Source organism: Lepus europaeus, unplaced genomic scaffold, assembly GCF_033115175.1.
Source record: "Lepus europaeus isolate LE1 unplaced genomic scaffold, mLepTim1.pri SCAFFOLD_3_1, whole genome shotgun sequence".
Lineage (NCBI taxonomy): Eukaryota > Metazoa > Chordata > Mammalia > Lagomorpha > Leporidae > Lepus > Lepus europaeus.
Genome location: NW_026909276.1, coordinates 314,624 through 340,265, shown reverse-complemented (window position 1 = coordinate 340,265; position 25,642 = coordinate 314,624). Strand labels below are relative to the sequence as shown.

The following is a 25,642-nucleotide window of genomic DNA, read 5'->3' as shown; positions in this document are numbered from 1 at the left end:
TATACTTCTCCCTAATTACACTTGCCAGACACAAGAAAAATCAGTTGCAATTATTGCTGGAAGTACAGCAGCATTTTCTGCTGAAATTGGAATGCTGTTGGAGCTCTACAAAATCCCACAGGTAAATGTGCTGTGAACTCTGCAGAGAGATATTTGAATCTCCCTCATTACCATTTTCTCACCTCTGATGAATGGGAAATGTGGAAGCCAACTATCACACCATGGTTTAAAAGAGATACCCAGGAATGTCCAGTGTTGTGAAATTATTAACAGGTGAAAGGAGAGTAAGAAAGGGAGTGAGGGGTGGTTATGGAGATCTTTCACTCAGATTACTTTCTAGTGCCAATACATCCATCCAGGAATATTGTCTGTAGAACACTCAGAGCTCTGTGCCTCAAAAGAGCTATCCATATCATAGAGGAATCTTCTATCCTAGGATAGGGCTATCTACAGGGGTATGCACAACCATATCTGGTTTTCCTTAAAGGCAACATTGAAAATCGGATCTCCTCAAAGATACTAACGAGTGATTGAGGTTGAGTAGTTAGAGTAGTGTTCATTGACTGTCTATCTAAATCTGACTTACATCTACCCAAGCAGATTTCTTCACAAGTCTAACAGCAAATGTTTCATTTGCAACTCTTCATATCACAAATTGTTTTTATTTGAGAAGTAGAAAACAAGGACAGCCAGAGACACTGAAATAGTTGGTTTACTCACTAAATATTCACCATAATGCTTGTTTAGCTGTATATTGCAGACTCTGAAATCTAGGAAATCAATCCAGGTCTCTTATTTTGGTATAAGGATCTTTTTTTTATTTTTATTTTTTTGACAGGCAGAGTTAGACAGTGAGAGAGAGAGACAGAGAGAAAGGTCTTCCTTCCGTTGGTTCACCCCCCCAAATGACTGCTACGACTGCACCGATCTGAAGCCAGGAGCCAGGTGCTTCCTCCTGGTCTCCCATGCAGGTGCAGGGCCCAAGGACCTGGGACATCCTTCACTGACTTCCTGGGCCACAGCTTGACTGGAAGAGGAGCAACTGGGACAGAATCCGGCACCCTAACCAGGACTAGAACCCGCGGTACTGGCGCCACAGGTGGAGGATTAGCCTAGTGAGTCACGGCGTCAGTATAAGGTTTTTAATCTAATCAAGCCACCACTACTGCCTTCCAGGTTCTGTATTCCTGCCGAACACAGATCACAGTAGCATAGGAGAATGTGGGGCTTTAAAACTATTTTACCAAAAATCAAATACAGCAATTTATTGTGTTCTTCATAATAAATTGTTATGTTGTAAAGCTAAGTTAACTCCAAATTATTAAGAGAATAATGTACTAAAGATTTATTTCTCTGTTGGAGTTTATGTCCCATACTAGTTGCTGGAGGAGTAGGCTCTGGTCCACAAGTCTTACAGGGTGAGAATAAGGAAAAAACAACTACCTTAGTGATACTGCATCCAAAGTTCATGCATTCCCACTGCAAGTCACTAAGAACACATAGGAATCTCATCCATTTTTAATGCTTTGAATAAAGAATCCATTTCTTCTAAAAGTGGTTGACTTTGGGAATGTTTTTTCTGTGTGTAGAATGAGAGAACTGAATTATCTCCACAGCAGTCACCCTGTACCCAATAATTTTCTGCTCACATACTTCTCTTTAATAAATATCTTTCACCCTCCCCAACAGAGATAATTCCATATGCCACTGAAATGATAGTCATGATAATTATTTTTTTTGTTTCAGCTAACATATGGCCCATTTGATCCCATGCTAAATGACAAAGACCAGTTTCCATCTCTCTAAGAGATGGCTATCAATAATAGTTCTCTAGTTTATGGAATGATCTCTTTGTTGCTGCATTTTGGCTAGACATGGGTGGCACTCTTTGTATCTGATGATACAAAAGGAGAGTGGTTTCTTCAAGATCTCAAAGCAGAGATGGTAAAAAAAGGTCTCTGTGTGGCTTTTGAAGTGAAACTCCCTGCTACTAAGAGAATGTTTGCATCAACTGATATCAGTTTCTTGACTAGGCTCAGAAGTTCATCTGCAAATGTCCATATACTATATGGAGAAGTAAGGAGCCTCATCAATGTGGGCATTGCAGGACCGTACTTTTTAACCACAGGGAAGGTGTGGGTCATGGCAGCAAAGTGGGATATTGTCGTACATGAGACATACCACATGCTACATTCTTTGCATGGAGGCTTCTCATTTTCTCCCCACAGGGGAGAAATTCCTGGCTTCAAACATTTCCTAAAGACAGTGAGCCCTTCCCAATACCCAGAAGACTTCTACCTGAATAAACTGTGGCTCCACATTTTTGACTGTTTACCTGCTGGGTCACTTTGTGGAAAAATTGGAGTGTGCCCACCAAATGCTTCCATTGAATTTTTCCCTGGAGACATTGACATGATGACCATATCTGACTCCAGTTATTTGGTCTACAATGCTGTGTATGCAGTTGCCCATGTCCTCCATAATATGCTTTTGGAGAAAGCAGAAACAGGATCCCCAGGAGATACAGCCCAGCCTATGCTTCTTCCCTGGCAGGTAAATATACCTCAGAACAGGACATGTATTGAGCACCTGATGGCATCTGATTGGTTTTATGTCAAGATCATTAAGATCTGGAATAATAGAAAATATTGTTTCATATCACCCTAGTTATTGATATCACTGTAATTATTATTTGTATTTGAAGAATTCTGACAATGGGCTAGGAATTCAAATTCTGTAATGACATTATCACAAGGATTTTAAAGATTTATGTTTTACTTATTTGAAAGACAGAGTTACAGAGAGAAGAAGAGAGACAGATCAAGGCGGGGGGTGGAGAATCTTCCATCTGCTGATTCACTCCCCAAATGGCCCCAGTGGCTGGGGCTATGCCAGGCAAAAGCCAGGAGCTGGAGCTTCTTCTGGGTCTTCAATATGGATTCAGGGACCCAAGCACTAGTGCCATCTTCTGTTGTTTTCCCAGGCACATTAACAGGGCATTGGATCAGAATTGGAAAAGCCAGGTCTCAAACTGATGCCCATTGGGATGCCAGCATCACAGGCGGAAGCTTAATCAGCTATGCCCCTATAACAATATTTTCTATGCAGGATGATATGCTGTAAAATATTCTAATACAACTAGTGACAAAGCATAAGAAGAAAAACTTGATTAAAACTATTCATTGGAATGCAGACAAAACCAGACAATATGGCCTGCAGACCATATCTTACAGCAACAACTTCACTTATATGTATATGTATGTGTGTATATACATACATATATACATACACACCATGAGCTATTCCCTCTATGAGAAATTTTTGGGGAAAATATAAATGGATTCTAGATAATACCTATATTGATTTTGAGAAATCCAGTGCTGTTAGGCATGACTACATTTAGAAAATCTGCAACCATCAGGGATCAAAGACTGACATCCCATTGTTAAATATAAGAACTCTGAGGATATACCTAAGGACAAGGTATGCCTCTTGGGTTACAGATTAACTAGTCTGGATTTTAGTCCTGTATATTTGAATCCATTACCTACTTATAAAATATATTTAGAATTTCCTGCCTGAACATAGAAGGGAAAAATAAATTTATCAAATTTGTTGAACCAAATGAATTTAAAGCCTGTATAAAAGAAAATAGGCATATGTAAAAATTCACATCATGAACAGTACTTCTCCATATAATTTCTATGCTTACATATAATAATAATCTTTGATATACCATTTGTACTTTGCTTGTATATTACTTAGAAAAGTAAGTGACTTTGTCAAGTGGTCTTTCAAAGATAAAGTATAGATTATTTGGGATTCATCTACTCCAATTTAATGAAGATATAATAATATTTAAAGAATAAGACATTAATTTTATCCTGTAGCATATGTCATGAGGCCCAGAAGGTAAAGGAAAACACACATTAATAATATCCTATCATCAACAGATTTGAAATTTTGTTTTTGATCATACAGTACTCTGTAACAACAAAAGATATGCCTATTTTCTACAAAAAGCAATTCAAGGGTAGAGAGAGAGAAAAAAAAAACTCTGTTCATTATATTCAAGCTAAATTGATGCATAAAAATTATAACATATGGACATATATATCATAGAATTTTATAACTTTGGACCTACTTAAACTATCAGCAATATCTAGTTTTTAGAAAATATTTATTATGAAAATCTTTTCATGGATTTTCAATTAACCTATATGAAAGACACTAATATTTAATTCAATTATATTACATTTCAAATAGTATACACATATGCATATACCTGTTATACCACCACCATAATGAAGGTATTTAACATATAAATCCATGTTGTGCCCAAATGGAAGAATTAGGGTTAGTTTCCACAAAGTCTCAACTAAAGTTCCATGAAGGAGTTTGCCAAAGATCCCAAAAGTCACTCTCTAGGCCACACTCTACAATTTTTCTGATTGGAATAAATACTCTCTATTGGGTTTGTGAAGTAAAAACCATCTACGAATTGAACCCATGTGATGGTGACAAACCAAACAAAATGTAAGCCTCTATAAAAATCTAAAAATGTTAGGGAGGAGGAAAACGATTCCTTAGTACATATGCATTCCCTGCTACTCCTTTGAATTATCTCCCTCTTTCCAATTATGTTTGTCCTTCAGCTTCATCCATTTTTAAAGAAAATAAAATTTACTAACAGTGCTGGGGATGACATATCCTTTCATGAATCAAGAGACCATATGGCACAGTATGATGTCCAGAACATTGGAAATTTTCCTGGTGGTCTTCAATTGTTGGTTAAAACTGGAGAGTTTTCCTCCTAAGTCCACATGAACAAGTCTTGGTCATCAGTGAAGAGATGATAGAATGGCCTCTTGCATTCAAAGAGGTAAGATTCTGTATCAATGTTGAGCACATACTGGATGATCTGAATAGATTATTGAGACAAGATTAAATGTGACACTTTTAAACTAGGATATAATTCCCATTTCACACCTCAGATTCAAAATATATGGTATTATACATATTCTGAGCTAACATATATAGAAAGTGTAAATATAAATATGCTACTGGTTTTTTTTTTTGGTTGGGTCATACATATTCATACAACAACTGAGCAAAAGGAATACACGAAATTAATGAGTAGAGATCAAAATATAGACCTACAGATATTAAGTATGTTCTCCTTATATTCTGAAATCCTTAATCATATATGATGTAGGTACTCATTATTTTAATATACTATGAGCACAATTGAATTATGAGTTGATGTTATTACCTCTGTATATATTATTACAATTTTGATTTTTAATTGTGCATGCCATTCAGTCTTCAATATATGTTGTACATAAATCTCAAAGCTTTGAGCATTTCTGTCATCTTTTCACAACTGGACTATTCCAGACAATATTTTGTGTGATTTATATAACATCATTTTTTGCATCCCAAATGAGTTAGTAGTTTTCAGAATGTATGCTCTCTCTAAACTAAGAAGCCCAGAAGTAAAACAAATCCATAGTTTACAACACAATATCATGATTTTTGCTTTGAGTGAATTTGAAAGTGTGTGTACATGTCTTATGCTTTTATAGACAATATAAAATCTTCTATACAAACACCAGTGAGAACATGATGAAAATACACTAAGACATTCAAGTTCTTTTAATCATTACAACATAGAAACCTTCACTGAAAATGTTTTGAATGAAATGGTTCAATAAGAGGGGACAAATACTCAGAATGAAGGTGGTGATCTATGAAATTAAAGTAATCAGGGCTGGTGTCATGGCTTACTTGGTTAATCCTCCTCCTGCAGTGCTGGCATCCCATAGGGGCACCAGGTTCTAGTCCCAGTTGCTCCACTTCCAGTCCAGCTCTCTGCTGTGGCCCAGGAAGGCAGTGGAGGATGGCCTAAATGCTTGGGCCCCTGCACTTGCATGGGAGACCAGGAGGAAGCACCTAGCTCCTGGCTTCGGATTTGCATAGCTCCGGCTGTAGCAGCCATTTGGGGGGTGAACCAATGGAAGGAAGGCCTTTCTGTCTCTGTCTCTCTCACTGTCTAACTCTGTCAAATAAATAAAAAAGATAACATACTTTAAAAAAAAGAAATTAATCAGGTACCTTCATAATATTTGGTAAAATGTTGATAAAGCAGGAAACTTGATCATAAAAACCTCTATTATATGTCTAAGTAATATCAGCACAATATGGGTTATGAGATGTACTGGCAACCTGAAATTGCATGTCAAGTTTCTGTTGTGAGGGGGGAAATATTGACATCCTGGCAAAGTAACTGATGATGTGCAAAATCATGACAAATGCTTCTCTTTTCTTCTCAGATTCCCAAATCTGTGTGTAGCCAGAGCTGTGTTCCTGGATTTAGAAAAGTGCCACAGGAAGGAAAACCTCTCTGCTGTTATACATGTGTTCTTTGTCCAGAGAGAGATATTTCTAATCATACAGGTAGAAAATACATAACTTCCCCCATTGAAAACTGCACTGCTTAACTGTTAAAAAAATAAAGGAAGCCAAAGATATTTTCAGTAGGATCATAGTGTATTACTGTTCTCAAAGCACACATTCACCCATTTTTTTCAATTAATCTATTTTATGATCACTACCTCCACTCCAATATATGTAGATTGTTTATTGGCAGTATTCAGCTTATTAAACTCAACTTTGGAAACGATGCTAGCAAACATCTGTCTTTAGAATCCAGTGAGAGGTAGTACTAATTTGAGATCATCTATTAAACCATGCAAAAGTTTCATCATGAAATGAGAATATGTAATTATCAAGGTAATCAATGTGTCCCTAGAAGCCTGGAAACAAGTATTTTAACAAGAACTAGTGCACTCAAAGTACTAGAAAACATTTTATTTCTCTTGCACCATAAATGTAACATGATGCATTGTATTAAGTACATATAATTAATACTACAACATTGTGTTTTTGTTGAAATAATGCAATAAGGAAAAGAGACAAAATGAAAACCTGGAAATGCAACATCCTAAGAAAAGACAATTTGGTATCCCTAAGCTTCTTTTAAGCTTTTGTATTCAATAACTATTTAATGAATTATGTATCAAAAACCTAATTGTTGAAAAATGTAGAAATGTACTAGGCCTAATGAAAAAATATTTCCATTGTTCAAAATACAAGAAATAGACTTGTAATGTTTTAAATTCTCAAAAGTATCACTCAATTACCATCATCTTTGAACATAAACATTTGATTCAATCACTTCAGAGAGAGCAGAGGTATTTTTAGGTATGAAGATAATAAAAAAACTAATGACCTCCAGTATTGTTGCATGAGTGCCACCCCTAAAAACTGAATCAGACTCTTACAGCAGAAGTAGCCAAATGAATACTGATTTCTGTGTTTAAGTAAAATGTAATTGAAACAGAGACATTCCCATTAGTTGAGATGCAGTCTATGACTTCTTTCATGATATTATCACAGAAGTGAGATGTTTCAAGAGTGCAGGCCTCAAGTTATTCTGATGTGTCACATTACAAAAAAAGTTAACAAGTCATCATGCTTTCAGTGATTAATGAGTGCAAAACTTAAAAAGTATAATTTAACTTGAATAAGTTAGTAAAAAAAATTTACTCCCAACATCATTATATAAAACCAACACGACTGCATTCAAATCTGAATGTCTTCTAGTCAGACATAGCCTTTCAACATGTATATGGAAAAAATGACTAGAGGAATCTAGAGAAGTGAAAATGTAAAATGACAAAAGACTTGTTCTACTAGATATCAAGTAGTTTGCAAAAAGAAAATTCTAGAAATTAGAATATGATTGATAGTAAGATGTCCTCGGAGGTCTAGGCAATTTATTTATCCAACTGAATAGGACTAAGGAAACCCTTAAATCTGATTACCCTAGATAAATATCCTAACTCAAGGCAATATGAGACTTCTCATGAAAAATATATTGCAGACAGTAGAGGAAAAGATTGAGAGGATCCATGTCCTCAGAGATAAAACTGAGCCATAAGAAGGGTCCACCTATCACCCCATTTGCCAAAGTTGCTGTTTGAGTGGATGTGTTGATTGTATCTGAAGATGATCATTCTCCCTGAGTAAGGAGTGAATTAACATGCTTTAGTATGGCCTGATTTTACATCAGAGGCAGTCAGTACTCACAAAGGCATTGCGAAATTGTACTCACATTTTCCACAACAGGGGAAAAAAATAAGAATTTGTGAAATTGAAACACTGAGTCTTTTCCACAGATGCAGAGCAGTGTATTCAGTGTTCAGAGGACGAGTACCCAAACAGTGAGAGAAATCGCTGCCTCTCCAAGCTGGTGACCTTCTTAGATTTTGAGGAATCCCTTGGGATGGCTCTGACCTGCATGGCCCTATGCTTCTCTGTCATCACAGCTGCAGTTTTGGGTGCCTTCATGAAGCATCGAGACACTCTCATAGTCAAGGCCAATAACCAGTCTCTCAGCTACATCTTGCTCATCTCCCTCCTCCTGTGCTTCCTCTGTTCCTTACTCATATTGACCGTCCCAACACAGCCACTTGTATCCTCCAGCAAATAACATTTGGTCTTGTGTTCACAGTGGCTGTTTCTACCGTGCTGGCCACAACAATTATTGTGATTCTGGCCTTCAAGGTTCTGAAGCCTGGAAGAACAATGAGGCAGTTGCTGATATCAAGAGCTTCTAACTCTGTCATTCCTATCTGCTCCATGATCCAGCTGATTTTTTGTGGTATTTGGTTGGGAACCACTCCTCCTTTTATTGACAGAGATGCACACTCTGAGCATGGCCACATCATCATTATGTGCAACAAGGACTCGGTCACTGCCTTCTGCTGTGTCCTAGGATACCTGGGCACCTTGGCCATGGGGAGCTTCATCATGGCTTTCCTATCCAGGAATCTTCCTGACACATTCAATGAAGCCAAGTTCCTGACATTCAGCATGCTGGTATTCTGCAGTGTCTGGGTCACCTTCCTCCCTGTCAACTACAGCACCAAGGGGAAGGTCATGGTGGCTGTGGAGGTCTTCTCTATCTTGGCCTCTAGTGTGGGGCTCCTGGGCTGCATATTTGTCCCCAAGTGCTACATTATTCGCATGAGACCTGAGATGAATACTTTAAAATATTTTAACAACAGAAAATGTTCTAAGATATTCTGAAGTTCTTTCTCAAGAGTATCTACCACACATTCAGAGTTTGTAACCAAAAACCCACATTAAAGTAGCACTCTGATACTATAAAGTAACTAAAGTTAATTAAGCTTATTCTCCTAAAAATTTCATTGAATGTGGTAATTTAGTATTAACAATTTTATGACCACATCCCATGGTTCCTGGCCCCTATTCCTGACCCAGCTGCTGAAAATATATACCCTAGGAGGCAATGATGATGGCTCAGGAATTGAGGCTTCCATAGCCTTGGAAGCTCATGGCCAGATCCTCAGGAGATCACTGAGGTCATAAAATAAGAGTGCTAATTGTTAAATTAATAACCAAATTCATTGTGCACTTACCCCCCATATAGGACTTCTGGCTTTAATGAGTTGTACTATGAGAATTATCTGCAAAACTTGTTCTCAAACAGTACTTTATATATTACGTGTGAGTATGAGTGAAAATTGTTGAAATCTTTACTTAGTATAGAGTTGGTCTTCTGTATATAAAGTTAAACTAAAAAATGAACCTTAATGAAGAATTGGATGGGAGAGGGAGTAGAAGGTAGGACAGGAGTAGTGGTGGGAGGGTGGGTATGAGGGAAAGAACCACTATATTCCTAAAGTTGTACCTATTAAATGTGCATTCATTAACTAAAAGCTTTAAAAAAACTGTGTGAAATAAATGAAATGTGTTCTCTGTATGTACATTTTTAAAATTAAAAATATAGAATAAATATAAAATTCCTGCATTTGAAATCAAACAAACTTCACTCTTTAACTTAATAGAAAACCAAAAACAAAGACGAAATTGTCTAGAATGACACTGTGGGATGTTTCAAAACCATCATTAAAGTGAATCTTATCACAATGCAGAAATAGCAAAAGAAATTCAACTTGAGTGGGTGACAGAGAATACTATGCATAGATAGCTCTGAAAAACAATGCCATTAAAATGGCCAGAAAAATCAACATGATTTCATTGAGTTGATAAACTTTTTTAATACAGATAGTAACCAACAATCTAGCTGTTTGCATACACTAAGTTACTGATACACTAATGAAAGTAATAAAATCAAAGAAAAATATAAAGTGATATTCATATCACTGTAAATTGTGATCACTTTGTTTGGAGCTGCATAGTTTGGTAGGGATAATTACAAATTACCAAACAAATATAAAGGAATTTAATGAAAACAGTGTAAAATTATATTTTAAAAACTATTACATATTATAAGAACTTACGAAAAGAAAATACCACTTTACAGAAGAATCCAAATGGAGAGATTCCCTCATGTAGAATGAAACAATGGAAAATTTCAACACCAGTGATAAATTTGGAGTTCCCTAAAAATTCCAAAATTTCAAAAAGTGTATGATTCAATAGCATGAAACAATACATTTTTGTCAGACTGTTCAGATACTGTTTACAGGAAACATTCCAAGACAACTTAAAAAGTTTCAGAGGGCTGATAATCTTATAATGAAAAAAATAATCAAAGTGTCTACAGAATCATGATGTTAGGACCATGATTCTCTAAGAAACTGAAATTATATATAGGGAATAGTATTGAATTCAAAGGGAAAAGAATAAAGGGATGTAAATGTTATGATAAAATGATGTGGTAACTGAGCGAACAGAGAGCATTTTGGTAGGAACAATGAGCGTCAAGAAAATATGAGCCTAATTATTGAATAATTATCCATTAATATTTCAGGTAAAGTCATAAAAATTGCAGGAAATAAAATCCAGAAAATATCAGGACTCTGACAAAATTATCTCAAACAACACCAGCATCTAGAAATACACTATTGAAAATTTCAACATTAATGGGAAATATAATCACATAAAAATCCAAAAAGGGTAAAAAAAAAAAAAGCCCTTGTAAGAGTAAAAATGTACCATGGCCCTAGATGGCTCTAAAAGCTTCAAAGATAAAAATTGCTTGGGTTTCCTAAAAAAACTTTAGTGAATTGTCAACATAATGAAAGAGCCAACAAAAAGGCCACATGTTCACAATGCTAGCACTAGCAAACAATAGCCTTATTTTGATGGCAAAATAAGGTAATATTCATATATTCAAACACAAAGTAAAGATTAAATTTTTCTCATATTAAGGTATAGATTATATTGTGATTACTGTGAGTAGAACTTTTATTTTGTGTAGCAATCATAAAGTTTAAGCATGGGGACCACCATTGCACTGCAGCAGGCTAAACCACCACTTGCAATGCCAGCATCCCATATGGGCACTGGGTAGAGTCCTGACTGGTCTTCCAATCCACCTCCCTGTTAATGTGCCTGCAAAAGCAATGGAGTATGGTGCAAGTGCTTGGTCCGCTGTTGCTTACCTTGGTGACCTCCAGGAAGCTCCTGGTTCCTGGATTCAGCATGGCCCAGCCCCAGGATTTGCAGCTAGTTGAGAAGTTTACGAACTGAGGAAGGGTCTCTCTCTCTGTCTCTCTGTCTCTCTCTCTCTGTCTCTCTTTCTCTCTCTCTAGCTCTGCCTTTAAAATAAATAAGTAGATCCTTTTTAAAAAGATAAAAATAAATAAATAATAAAGTGATGAGCATATACAAAGGTATTTGAAAAAGAATACATTAACTTGCATTTAAAATGTAAAATAAAGGAAAAATGATGGAAATGAAGCAAATATCTTGGTAATTACCAAGAAAGCCTGAAGAAAAGATACTTAAATCTATAGCTACACTCTAGAACTTCAAAGTTAAAGTTAAAGTTATAGTTCTCTAGAATTCCAGAAAAGCTCAATAGCGTAACAATTGAGAATTGAGAATGACTGAATGGGTTACGATAGCTCTGAGAATTTGGGGACATAAAATAGCTGTAAAGAGAATTTAGATGATTTCCATCAAGTTGATATCACCAAAAAAATGCCACACAAGAAGGCCTAAATTTAATAGTAGCAGGGTTGGCTTATAATAGGATATTGATGACATTAACAAATCACACAATTGAATTAAAATGCATCATCAATAAAACAATGTATATTTTATAACATCAATAAGTTGATGAAGCCATGATGAAAAAGTTAACCATGATAGGCTATGGTTCTCTGTACAAGGATTGGCTTACACTACATCATTATATATACACATACACATGTATTCAGAATAAAAAATAAAATAAAGAATCAAATACAATACAGAATAAAAAGCAAAGATACAATAAAATAAAATACAGAATCAAATACAATACAGAATAAAAAAATAAATATGCATGTTAGTATTTAACCTATATTCTGATTACTGTAAGTAGTGGTGAGCAATAATGTAGGGGCAGCAATAGCATGACAAATGTATACAAAAAACTGTGTGAACCTATGTGTCTTAAGTGTTCACTAAACTTCATAGCTGAAAGAAAAGATCAACAATGATAAGTAAAGAAAATATTGAGTCCTTTACCAGAAAAACTTTAATGAAAGCTACTCACATCTATAGCTACTCTTAAAAATATGAATTATCAAAAGTCTATACTTATAAACCACCAGAAAAGTTAAAACTATATCACATGGAAAAAGACAATGATATGGGCCAAAAATCCTTTTGATGAACTGTATACATAAAAGTGGACAAGAAAATTATCACAATTTTGCATATGTTGAAGACCTTCCAATGTAAAAGCCAAGCAACATACTGATAGGTTTAGTCATAGGAGGGCCTTCCATTAGGTTACTGATCATATATACACAGGTGATAAGAATAAATTCAAAGAGGGAGGCCGGTGCTGCGACACAGCGGGTTAAAGCCCTCGCCTGAAGTGCCAGAATACCATATGGGCGCAGCTTACAGTCCTGGATGCTCCTCTTTTGATCCAGATCTCTGCTGTGGCCTGGGAAAGCAGCAAAAGATGGTCCAAGTCCTTGGGCCCTTGCACCCAAATGGGAGACCTGGAAGAAACTGTTGGCTCCTGACTTAGGATCAGTGCAGCTCTGGCTGCTGCGGCCATCTGTGGAATGAAAAGAAAGGAAAAATGATGGATGGATGGATGGAAGATCTCTCTTCTTTGTCTCTACCACTCTCTGTAACTCTGTCTTTCAAATAAATAAAAATAAATCTTTTAAAAAAATTCGAAGAGGGGATGGCATTTTGTCATAGTGAATTGAACCACTTCCTGTGACACCAGCATCCCATTTGGTGTTGGTTCATGACCCAGCTGCTCCCGTTCCAATTCAGCTCCTTATTAATAGCCTGGGAAAGCAGTTGAATATGTCACAAGTACTTGTGCCTTTACCACCCATATCCAAGACCCTAAAAATCACCTGGCTCCTGGCTTTGGACTGCCCCAACTCGAGCTCCAGCTATTGTGGCCATTGGAGGAGTGAACCAGAAGTTAGAAAAAAAATTCTTTTAAAGATTTATTTATTTAATTTGTAAGTCAGAGTCACACAGTGAGGGAAGGAGAAGCAGAGAGAGAGAGAGAGAGGTGCTCCATTTGCTGGTCCATTCCACAATTGGTCACAATGGCCGGAGCTGTGCTGATCCAAAGCCAACAGCCAAAAACTTCCTCCAGGTCTCTCATGTGGGTGCAGGGGCCCAAGGACTTGGGGCATCTCCCACTGCTTTCCCAGGCCATAGCAGAGAGCTGGATCAGAAGTGGAGCAGCTGGGATTTGAACCTTCACCCATATGGGATGCCAGAACTGCATGAGGCGTCTTTATCCACTTTGCCACAGTGCCAGCCCCAGAAAATCTTAATCTTGTCCCTCTCGCTCTGTAACACTTTCAAATAAAAAAGAAAAGAAAAAAGAATAAACTGAAAAACAAAACAAAATTTTCAAAAGAGGTGTACCAGTTATAATAAAAAATTATACTTTCCTTACTGTGAATATAATTCAGCTACTTGATAATGACAATAATAATGTGACAAGCAAATATAAGTGATTCTTGTGAATTTTTACTCCATCACTTTTACATTAAAAAGAAAATAAGAGCAAATTAAGGAATAGAAATAGGCCAAAGATCATTCAACCAACCAGAAGAACTTTAAAGCAGATGTTTGTATCTAGAGCTAGACCTTCAAAATTTATATATACATAAACATATACTAATATATATTACCTACATACTTATATATTACTTATCATCAGGAAAATATAGTTTAGAGTTCCCTAATAATCCAGTTCCTGTTTATGAGTTTGTGGAGTGAAGCACTAGATTGTGACTCACATTGTCTGTCCCTCTGGGTTTCCATACTTATTTTTTAAAATTAAATTAAAAAATATAATTCTAGGATCAAAAATCATTTCAAGATCTTACCACTTACTCACATAATTGCTAGGACATGTACAGTATCAAGACCCACAGTGGAAAACTTGACTAATCAAAAAAATTGAAAAAACAATGATTCAGAGTTTTATAAAAATCCAGTAATGCATATATATATATATAACTTTACATATATTATATTTATATATGTATGCATATATTACCTTGAGGAGAGAGAATGATTAACCTTGACTAGGATAGCACTAAGACACTATGTATATGAAGGTTTCCAGGACACCTATAGAATGTTGTGGGTGATGATCTCACAATGAAAATTTAACTCATCATAGCCGTCAGTTCATAGAGCTGGGAAGGGTCTAGAATAGATGATTAGTGAAAGAAGTGAGCTCCATGAATTTAAAGATGAAACAGAAAATTAAATTTCCCAAATGAAACAATATCAAGTTCCCTAAAAGTCCTTAAAATCAAAAACAAAACAAAACTAAAAGTCCCTGCTAATGAGAGAGATGGACCTGACCCAAGATTATACTCAGATACTGTGAACTAAAATTTGCTTGGACAAGTTCCAGATTTTAGAAAATTGATTTCCAAACATTGATAAACCAAATTGAGTCTTCTTGAAGTTTTCAGTGCTAGAATTGGCATAAATTGGGTTATTGATTTTTTTCTGATAGTTTTAATAATTTCAAATGCAACATGAAAAAATATAAAAAATATGTCCCTTCCCATATACATTGTTTTTTTTTCTTTTTTTTAACTTTTATTTAATGAATATAAATTTCCAGTGTACAGCTTATGGATTACAATGGCTTCACCCTCCCATAACTTCCCTCCCACCCACAACCCTCCACTCTCCCGCTCCCTCTCCACTTCCATTTGCATCAAGATTCATTTTCAATTCTCTTTATATACAGAAGATCAATTTAGTATAAAGATTTCAATAGTTTGCACCCACATAGAAACACAAAGTGAAACATAATGTTTGAGTACTAGTTATAGCATTAAATCACAATGTACAGCACATTAAGGACAGAGATCCCACATGAGGAGCAAGTGCACAGTGGCTCCTGTTGTTGACCCAACAAATTGACACTCTAGTTTATGGCACCAGTAACCACCCTAGGCTGTCGTCATGAGTTGCCAAGGCTATGGAAGCCTTCCAAGTTTGCCGACTCTGCTCATATTTAGACATGGTCATAAAAGACTGAGTAGGATAGTAACCAATGATCCTAAGAGTGGCATTTACCAGGTTTGAACAATTATACAGCATTAAGTGGGGAAGAGGACCATCAGTACACACAGGTTGGGAGTAGAGCCATTGGTGGTAGAGGTTATGATTACAAAGGAATGAGGACGAAGTGCACTAGACAGGGTCTAGAACAAAGGACAGAGTCATTAGTAGAGGAGCTAAGAAAGGTGCTGTCTAAGCTACAAGTAATTTTTCTGATTGAGAGGCAAATAGAACCTGATAGAAGGGGCTTGATAATAATCTGGTGGGCTTTAGGCCTTGTAAGTTAAGAGGCCCAGACCTATCTATCTCTTCACATGGGGTATATCCTAAGGGAGGTGTGAACCTCCTAGGGGAAGGCACTCTGTTGATTTTCATTACTTGGCTGGCCTGGGAAGAGAGCTGGCCAGGTAAAGGCAGGTGGCATCTCTAACAAGAAATTTACAGTTCTGCCTGCAATGTTGCTGACCCTACTTGACCATCCCCTCAGCTGCAGCGGTCACTTTGGAAGTTGGGCTGAGTGAAGGGCTTTTCAGCTTAGAGCCAATAAGATCTGTGGCTCTGACCTGGGCATCCCTCGACTCCAGGGCAGGTCCATTTCCAGTGATTCAACTCTTGGCAGAGCTGCCAGGGCTCTTCACATGCTGACTTCTGCTGAAGCCCAGGCTTACCACATTGAAAGCCACTGCAGTGGACTGGCCTGTTGGGTCTCCTTGAGGGCAGATCACTGTACAGATCAGCCATTCATAGGCCTGCCACCCATTGCTTCTGATGCCTAGCTTTCTTTTCCTCCTGGTTTGTGTTCAAGCAGACCAGAGGATGCAAGTCAAGGGAGTGCCCTAGTCCCATCTGTAATCTTCGGTGGCCTGAACTACAAGTCTATAGTCACAGGCATGTTCTGTAGTAGTTTCTCTAAGGTAGACAATGCCCATGAGGAAAATTATATTCTCACTTTAAAACTTTCTTTCCCTTTGGTCTGAAAGGGAGGTTTTTTCTACTTACTGCTTACTTCGCTGATGGTGAAGTGAATCTAGCTATGAGATTATTATTTAAGTTCTTATTTTGGCTATGCTATTACAGAAAAATGTTAGCCATCTCTTTTATAAGGTCTAAAGATTAAATTGTGCATCCTACAGATTCCTTCATAGTAGAATTAGTTTCCTACCTTGAAGAGAATAGAGAAATGAAAGAACAAGTTGGGCTTAGAATAGAGAAATGAGGGAGCAAGTCCTAGATCGCTTGCTGGCAATAGCAATATTACATGAATACTTAGCAAACCGTTTCAACCATTAGATAACAACTTAAGAAAACATTTACCAGAAGGTCCAATGCCTTCTATAAATTTTAAGAATCATGTATTTGAAAACACCTCTTAAATATCTAACATGGTGTACTTTGTTTAACAAGTAAACTTAAGCACAACCATATAAAATGTTTTTAGTTTCTTTCTACCAACAAGTCTAAAACATATGATACACAGATTCAGGTCCCACAAATTAAAATGTATCTTTGATTGATTTTAGCAGCTTAAATTTATGGACAATCTTATCTATAAGCCATTTAAAATAAAACTCTTCATAAAATTTCCCCATGTGGACATACAATATGTACACACATATAACATAGCATAATAGACCAATATAGCAATTTTAATAATAGCTTTTAAAATCTTTAACTCTTTTTGTAGGTTGCCAATTGATTTGAATTGCTTTTTGTTTTTAGTAACCTCAGTTAACCATACTTTCTCTCAGTTGGTACTGTTAATACATTCTTGGCTTCATCTGTTTACAGAGCCATCCCAAAGTACTGAATACAATAGAAGTGGCTGGAAAAAGTCCATAGGAACCTATAGGAGGACAGCTAAACACAGAACCAACAACGCTTTAGTTTTATGAGCAGCACATCATATATAACTGTGGATGACAAAAGACTTTAAGTCGCCACGTTTAAAATTATAAACTCATCAACCAACAAGAGGCACTTGCTTACTTCACAGTATTTTTGAAAGCACCTGTAGGATTTTACAAGTATTTAACCCTTTAGGCCTCTGGGGCTTTTTCATTAAGATAACTATCATGTCTAGTAACACAAGATCATTAGACTTTTTAATTCTCAAACATTTGTATTAATAGCATTTTCCATTATAGAAACTTAAAAGTTTGGTACCACGTCACATCTTGACAGTACTTCTAATATAATCCAAATAGCATGATTGGTGTCTCTATAAGATGAGAGACATAGGTCCTTCAATTTTTTTCAGTTGGGCCCAAACTGGAAAAACCAAAGTCCAAGATTTACTGGAAATTTTAGAGTCCAGATTGTTTGAAACTTTGATTTTTTGAATGCCTGTCAAGAATGCCAAGAAGGCTCAAAATCCAAAATATCTGGTTGAAATAAGATTCCTTAAAATCATGACATAACATAGACCATATTTGATCATTGTTACAAGGTGATTATTCAAATCTTTGAAAATAAGCACATATTTAAATAACCCATAGCTCTTAATAAAAATTCAGCTGTTTTTGAACAATTAGAATTTAACAGACATCAAGAGAACATAATAGATTACTTTAACACATTGTTTTAACAGGGCATCAGAGTTTAATTCTATGTCAAAGAGAAATAGAGCTTCCTGTGATCTTTTGCTGTGAGGTTTCCTTCCTTTACCTTCTTTCATATTGGTGACCATGTTTCTGTGTTTCTGTGTGTAACACATCTTTAAGCATCTTTTGCAGGGCAGGATGAGTGGCAACAAATTCTTTCAGTTTCTGTTTGCTATGAAAAGTCTTAATTTCACCTTCATTCACAAATGAGAGCTTTGCAGGATATAGTATTCTGGGCTGGCAGTTTTTCTCTCTTAGTACCTGGGCTATGTCTTGCCATTCCCTTCTAGCTTGTAGGGTTTCTGATGAGAAGTCTGCTGTGAGTCTAATTGGAGATCCTCTGAGAGTAATCTGACGTTTCTCTCTTGCACATTTTAGGATCATTTCTTTGTGTTTCACTGTGGTGAGTTTGATTACAACATGTCGTGGTGAAGATCTCTTTTGGTCATGTTTATTAGGGGTTCTATAAGCTTCCTGTACTAGGATGCCTCTGTCCTTCTCCAAACCTGGGAAATTTTCTGCTAGTATCTCACTAAAAAGGCCTTCTAATCCTTTCTCCCTCTCCATGCCTTCATGAACTCCTAGAACCCGAATTGTCGGAGGCCACCCGACAAACCACACGGAGACACGCAGCACTCAGTCAATTCATCACCACGTTTATTGCCTCATCGCGTTCCAGGCCAAAGTAGGGGGCCTGGCGATGAGGGACTGGAGGCAGTCTCCCTAAGGAAACCCTTCAGTCTCCAGCCCCGAGCACACAGAAAGACAAGGATATATACCCCAGACCCCATACAGATAACATTCATTGTGTGCAATCATGCATAGCACAGGAATAGAGCAAGTTTACAAAGTAGCAATGATCAGGGTACAAGCTCTGCAGATAGCGCAAAGAACATCATAAACCTTCATCAGAAGTCACATCCTGCCTGCAGGAATATGGGACGAAAAGTCTTGGAAACAGGATTAGATAAGGGACAGCCTCAGCCTGCTGCATCTCATGTTGGGCCAGGGCCACTGGCCCCGACACCGAATGTTGGGTTTTTTAATAGTATCCTGTAGATTCCTGACAATATTTTTTAGATTTCTAATTTCCTCTTCTTGTCTTTGCTTTGCCTGTTTCCTTTCCTGTTCTCTATCTTCTGATATTCTCTCTTCTGCTTCGCCCATTCTGTTTTTAAGGCTCTCTAATGTGTTTGTCATTTAATCTATTGAATTCTTCATTTCATTATGATTTCTCATCACTATCACAGTTTCTTGTTCCACTAGTTGTTTCATTTCATTTTGATTCCTCCTTAATATTTCATTTTCCCGAGAGAGATTTTCTATCTTGTCCATTAAGGATTTCTGTAGTTCAAGAATTTGTTTTTGAGAACTTCTTAATGTTCTTATCAATTGTTTGAGATCTGCTTCTTGCATTTCTTCTATCTCATCATCTTCATAATCTTGAATTGGGGTGTCTTTTTCATTTGGGGGCATCATAATGTCTTCCTTGTTCTTGTTATCTCGGTTTTTGCGTTTGTTGTTTGGCATGTTGGAGATATTTGGTTTCTTCACTGTGGTGTTTTTTCTTGTTACACTATGGCTCTATATTAAACGGACTGTCTGCTTTTGGTGGAGCCTTAGAGGCTTGAGATGAGTGTGGACTGAGAGCTGTGTTTGGTTCCTCAGGGTTGAGGGTGTGTCAAAGATGACACTCCCAGGTTAGGTGTGGTAAATCTCTCTTTCTTTTTTTGATTCAAAAGGGAAGTAATTCTGCACAGCTGAACGTAATTGGAGGTAGTTAGCAGGCAAATGATATACCCACAGGAGCCAGAGATCGGAAGCTCTTTCCCAAGGACCACACAGGGAATCTCTGCTGCCCTCAGTGTGGGCTCCAATTCTCCTGCAGTCTCCCACTGGGTTGCCAAGTTAGATGCTAATCTCCTGTTATTTCACCCCTCCCCCCACAGTCAGGTTTTTCTGCTAGGCTCAGGGCTGGTGCAGACCTGAGGTCGCCCTGCTTAGGACGTATGTCCAAAATGGTGCCTGCTCTTTGTCTTGCTCGCCTTTGAGGGGTGAGCGGAGAGAGAGAAACTCATGTCCGTATCGGTCACTTTTTTTTTTCTCTCTCTCTCTTCTAGTTAGCCTGGTGAACTTTTCCCCACGAAGTTTCAAGCCTCGTTCCCTCTAGTCTCCTCTTTCCACTTGCCCGCTGGTTTCTTGAGCTATTGTGGTTCGGCTCACCTCGCGTTCTAATGCTGGTGTGTTGAGTCTGCCGCTGGTGTCCCGAACTTGGGCACCCACACTCTCCACGCAGGTCCACTGTCAATCACTAGTTCCATAAAAGTTTCCTCTGCTGTTTCTTCCCCTACTCTTCCTTGACCCTGCAGTATCTCCACTTTTATTAACCTGTCTCTCCCCCGGACTAATAGTGTGCTCCCTTCCTATTCCACCATCTTGCCGCTCTTCATACATTGTATTCTGACTATTGGCTGTACCAATGGGAAATCTGGTAGATGCAGAAATAGGAGCTCAAGGAGGTGTAATAGAGATTAAAATTGTAATAAAATTATGTTTTAAAATATGGAAAAATATAAGGAAATCTTATGCAGTTTAATAATCTTAAAGCTTAGACAGCACTGTCAATTCAATGAATGGGAATTTTAAGGTGAATGACCAATTTTGAGTCTCTAAAAAGAATGAAACTGTAAATCAAATGTGTGTCCTCAGTAATGTGTGTGTACTGTCTAAAATTTTTTTAATAGACCACAAAAATGGAGGTTGTTAGGACAATGTAAAAAATTTGAGTGAATTCATTACATTATAATGTAAATATCCAAAAGAATGACCATAAGTTTACAGTGCTAAGATTGGCTTCCACATGGATATTGATGATACACACAGTTGAAACTAATAAAATGAAAGACAAAACAAAAAAGATAGAAATCTGGCGCACAGAGCAGGTAAAATCATGCTTGAGGGGCCGGCGCTGTGGGGCAGTGGGTTAAAGCCCTAGCCTGAGGGTCTGCGCTGTGGCGTAGTGGGTAAAGCTGCCGCCTGCAATGCCAGCAAACCATATGGTTGTCAATTTGAGTCCCGGCTGCTCCACTTCCAATCCAGGTCTCTGCTATGCCCTGGGAAAGCAATAGAAGATGGCCCAAGTCTTTGGTCATCTGCACTTACGTGCGAGACCAGGAAGAAGCTTCCTGGCTTTGGATCTGCCCAGCTCTGGTCATTGCAGCCAACTGGGGAATGAATCAGTGGATGGAAGACTTTCTCTCTCTCTCTGCCTCTGCATCTCTCTCTGTGTAACTCTGACTTTCAAATAAATAAATCAATCTTTTTTAAAAAAAAAAAAAGCCCTGGCCTGAAGCACTGGCATCTCATTTGGGTGCTGGTTCTAGTTTCAGCTGCTCCTCTTCTGATTCAGCTCTCTGCTATGGCCTGGGATAGCACTAGAAGATGTCCTAAGTCCTTGGGCCTCTGCACTCGTGTGGGTGACCTGAAGAAGTGCCTAGCTCCTGGCTTCAGTTCAGCACAGCTCTGGCCATTGTGCCCATCTTGGGAGTGAACCAGCAGATAGAAGACCTCTCTCTCTGTGTCTCTACCTCTCTCTGTAACTCTGTCTTTCAAATAAATAAAATAAATCTTTAAAAAAAAATCCTGCTTAAATTGCTGTTAGAAAGAATGAGTATTTTAATGTGATCTGTAAGTAAAAGACAAATATATAGATTGTTATTTGGTGCAAAAGAGTCCATAATAAACTTGAAAAATTGCAGCATGACAGAGAAATGGGCTTTGGAAAATTTCCAAGATCAGAAGTTAATTAACAGTTCCAGGAACATCCAGAAAAATGAACCATATATCCCCTGCTGATGAGAATGAAGGCGCTGTCCCTAAAATGTGCTGAAATCCACTAAACGTGACAGCATTAGGACAACTTTTACCATTTAGAGCAAGTTGATGACCACTCAATGATAAATCAAACCATGGTACCCATAGTTTTCTGTGTTATGGTTGTAAAAATCTAGATTATTAATTACATATTTAGGTGATAGTAATAAATTCTAAGGCATTTAATTTTGATTATAGGGCATGGAAACTAGTGATTTGGTAGAGTCAATAATAGAGTCACAATCGTGCAGAAAGGGTATATATGAATAAAATCTTAAAGTTACAGTTAAATCTAACAACAAAATTTCAGTAGCTTAAAGCAAGAAAAGATCATGCTGCCTAAAATTTAATCTCTTAGCTAACATACAAAACCTTGACCCAGGAAATTTTTATAGATAATATTTAATTTTGAGTACTACAAAAAAAAGCAAGAAAATACAAAGATAATACACTAACATGAATACCTGAAAGTGTCAACTTTAGTGACATAATTTCACAAAACAATGTACATGGAAGGAGTAACACAACTTGGAGAAATGTAAACAACTTTATGATTTCAAAATGAAAATGCTGGCTAGGATGAGCAAATGTTTTTAGGACTATCATGGCATGCATTTTGCTATTGGGAGAAGTGAAGCAATGTGAGTGACAAAACAGTATACAGGAATTATGTGGAAAATAGACCTTCACATATAAAGTTATACAAGATAATAAAGTCAACACAAGTTAAATCAAGAATATTTCAAGTACCTTGGCTGAATACATTTGAGAAATAACACTTATTTAAATAACTGACTTTTGAAAATTTCCAAAATCAAAGGTAAATATGGAGTTTCAACAGAGTTCACAAAACAATAAAACATATGACCTGCCAAGGAGAGTGATGACACTGATGCTAGATGATTCAATGTAATTTTTGGCATGAATATTATGAGAAAACTGTTATAATTTACATATACTTGATTACCTTAGAAATAGAATGTAAACCAAGTGGAGCACAGGCAACGTGTGCTGAGACTGGCACAAGCCACACTGCCAATTGGAAAAAACCTAAGGTGATAGGAATAAAGTCAAAATTAGAATAAACATCATAGTAATGTGTACAGTTTATGATATGCATGATATTTGGATTGCTGGATATAGAAATGATCAATTTGTCAGTAAAAGAAAAAACTAAAATCACAAGTATATTTATGTTCATGAAAATAGCCCCAATTTACTAGCTAAAAAAATACAGAAAAATTGGAGGAACTTAAACTAGGAAACATATAGTGCTTGATACAATACTCTTGACTCTAACATCCAAAGTGTCTCAATTTACTGTGTGGAAAATTCCAAAACCCAGTGGTTACATTAAAGTCTCATAAAAACCAAGAAATTAGAAAAATATGTGACATTGAAATCACAAAACTGTCCAGTGTCCCAGCACAGTTCTGAGAAACCATGGTTCTGAAGACCATGTACATGGACGTTACTAGGGTATATTAGTGAAGTTTTAGCAATTTCATGATGTCATAATGAAAATGCTGGCCAGAATGGCAGTATGCTTGTAGGGCTGGAATTAACTCACACTTTGATACTGAGGATATAAACAAGTGAGAGGAATAAAATGAGAGAAAATAAATGGTCAAATGGGATGCATACAGCAATGAAAAAAACCCCTTGAATAAGAGGGTTATATTATAGGACCAGTATTTGACGGAGAAAATACTGGCATAGAGATATGGTATAGGGAATTATAATTGGAGAATTTTAAAAATCTAACAAAATATTTCAATTCTGTGAAAACCAGGAAAACATATACATTATATACAATATATAATATGTATATAATGTTTAATATATTTAATATTATGTATATATCATCTGGAAATGAGCATTATGATAGTAGGGCCTAGTAGCTTCTGAAAAGTTGTGAATGGGAAAGTTGCAGGGACAACTTCCAGAATAAACAAGTAGTTGACGGCTTCAAAATGAAAGCACAATATGGGGGCAAACTGTTGAAATCGTTACCTAATATATACTAAACTGATCTTTTGTATATAAAGAGAATTGAAAATGAATCATGATGTGATTGGAAGGGGAGAGGGAGCGGGAAAGGGGAGGGTTGTGGGTGGGAGGGAAGTTTTGGGAGGGGGAAGCCATTGTAACCCATAAGCTGTACTTCGGAAATTTATATTCATTAAATAAAAGTTTAATAAAAAAACAAAAAACAAAATGAAAGCACAAGCTAGAATGGGCCCAAGCTCCCTGTGCTAGAGATGGCATAAGACAAGTTATTGATGTTATACACAGAATATAACTCAAACACAAACTAAAATATAAAGAATAATTCAAATATAATGCTATACATTACATTTGGATTGCTAAGAGAAGCATTGGGAAAAGTGCATGGAAAAGTCATAGAACTTCAAGCAGATAATGGAATTATTTTGGAAAAACATCACTAAAATTTCATTTATGAAATACTAAAAAAGTAGAAACATAAATCGAAAACAATTCTTATTACCTAATAAAACAATTAAAAGTAAACATACAAGTATTTCAATCTAGCTTATTGAAAACTTCAAAGCCAATTTTCAATTTTGTGTCTCAAAAAAAAACATAAAAAATATATGTTCTTAAAAGTATGAATAAATCTGGTATCCAAAGTGAACCAATATCCATCCAGAGATGATTAGTAAGAGGAGGCAGGAGATTGGGTGAAAATAGAGGAATATCTTAATCCAAAAAAATGTTCAAAACCCTCACTCCCCTGTTAGAAGAAGTTTGGACTACTAACACAGCCTCTGAGAAGGGGGGAGAATGTTAAGTGGGATTAAAAATTATGTCTGTCAGCTGACATCAGCAGTTTTAGTTCATGTTAAATTTTACCATTCTATAAAATAATCAGCTCAGCCCCAAAATTTTACTCTATGATTTTGTAACTCTGGTCAGTCATCCACAATTAGCTGACATTTGCCTTTAATCAAAGTGAATTGTACTAAAATATTAGAGAATTTCAGAACTTACATTATTTCTAGTAAAAGAGCAATATAAACTTTCCCATTGTCTAGTTTGAAAATTGTTTTAAATAAAAAATAATTTTTATGATTATAAAATAAACTGAAACTATGTTATTGTAAAAATTAAAGGAAAGAGGCCGGCACTGCAGCTCACTAGGTTAATCCTCGGCCTGTGGCGCCAGCACACCAGGTTCTATTCCCGGTTGGGGCGCTGGATTCTGTCCCGGTTGTTCCTCTTCCAGTCTAGCTCTCTGCTGTGGCCCGGGAGTGCAGTGGAGGATGGCCCAGGTCCTTGGGCCCTGCACCCGCATGGGAGACCAGGAGGAAGCACCTGGCTCCTGGCTTCGGATCGGCGCAGCATGCCGGCTGCAATGCACCGGCCGTAGCAGCCACTTGGGGCTGAACCAATGGAAAAAGGAAGACCTCTCTCTCTCTCTCTCTCTCTCTCTCTCTCTCTCTCTCTCTCTCTCTCTCTCACTGTCTAACTCTGCCTGTCAAGAAAAAATTAAAGGAAAGATTAAGAAAGGTAGGAGGAGGGAG

At 37.0% G+C, this 25,642-nt stretch overlaps 1 protein-coding gene across 1 annotated transcript; it reads left to right on the top strand.

Moving 5' to 3' along the window:
• Nucleotides 1-1,941: 1,941 nt before the first annotated feature.
• Nucleotides 1,942-9,153, top strand: LOC133755068 (vomeronasal type-2 receptor 116-like). Its single transcript, XM_062185370.1, is given in 4 exon segments — nt 1,942-2,553; nt 6,333-6,456; nt 8,241-8,528; nt 8,531-9,153. Coding segments are annotated over 4 exon segments (1,647 nt in total).
• The last annotated feature ends 16,489 nt before the right edge of the window (nt 9,154-25,642 follow it).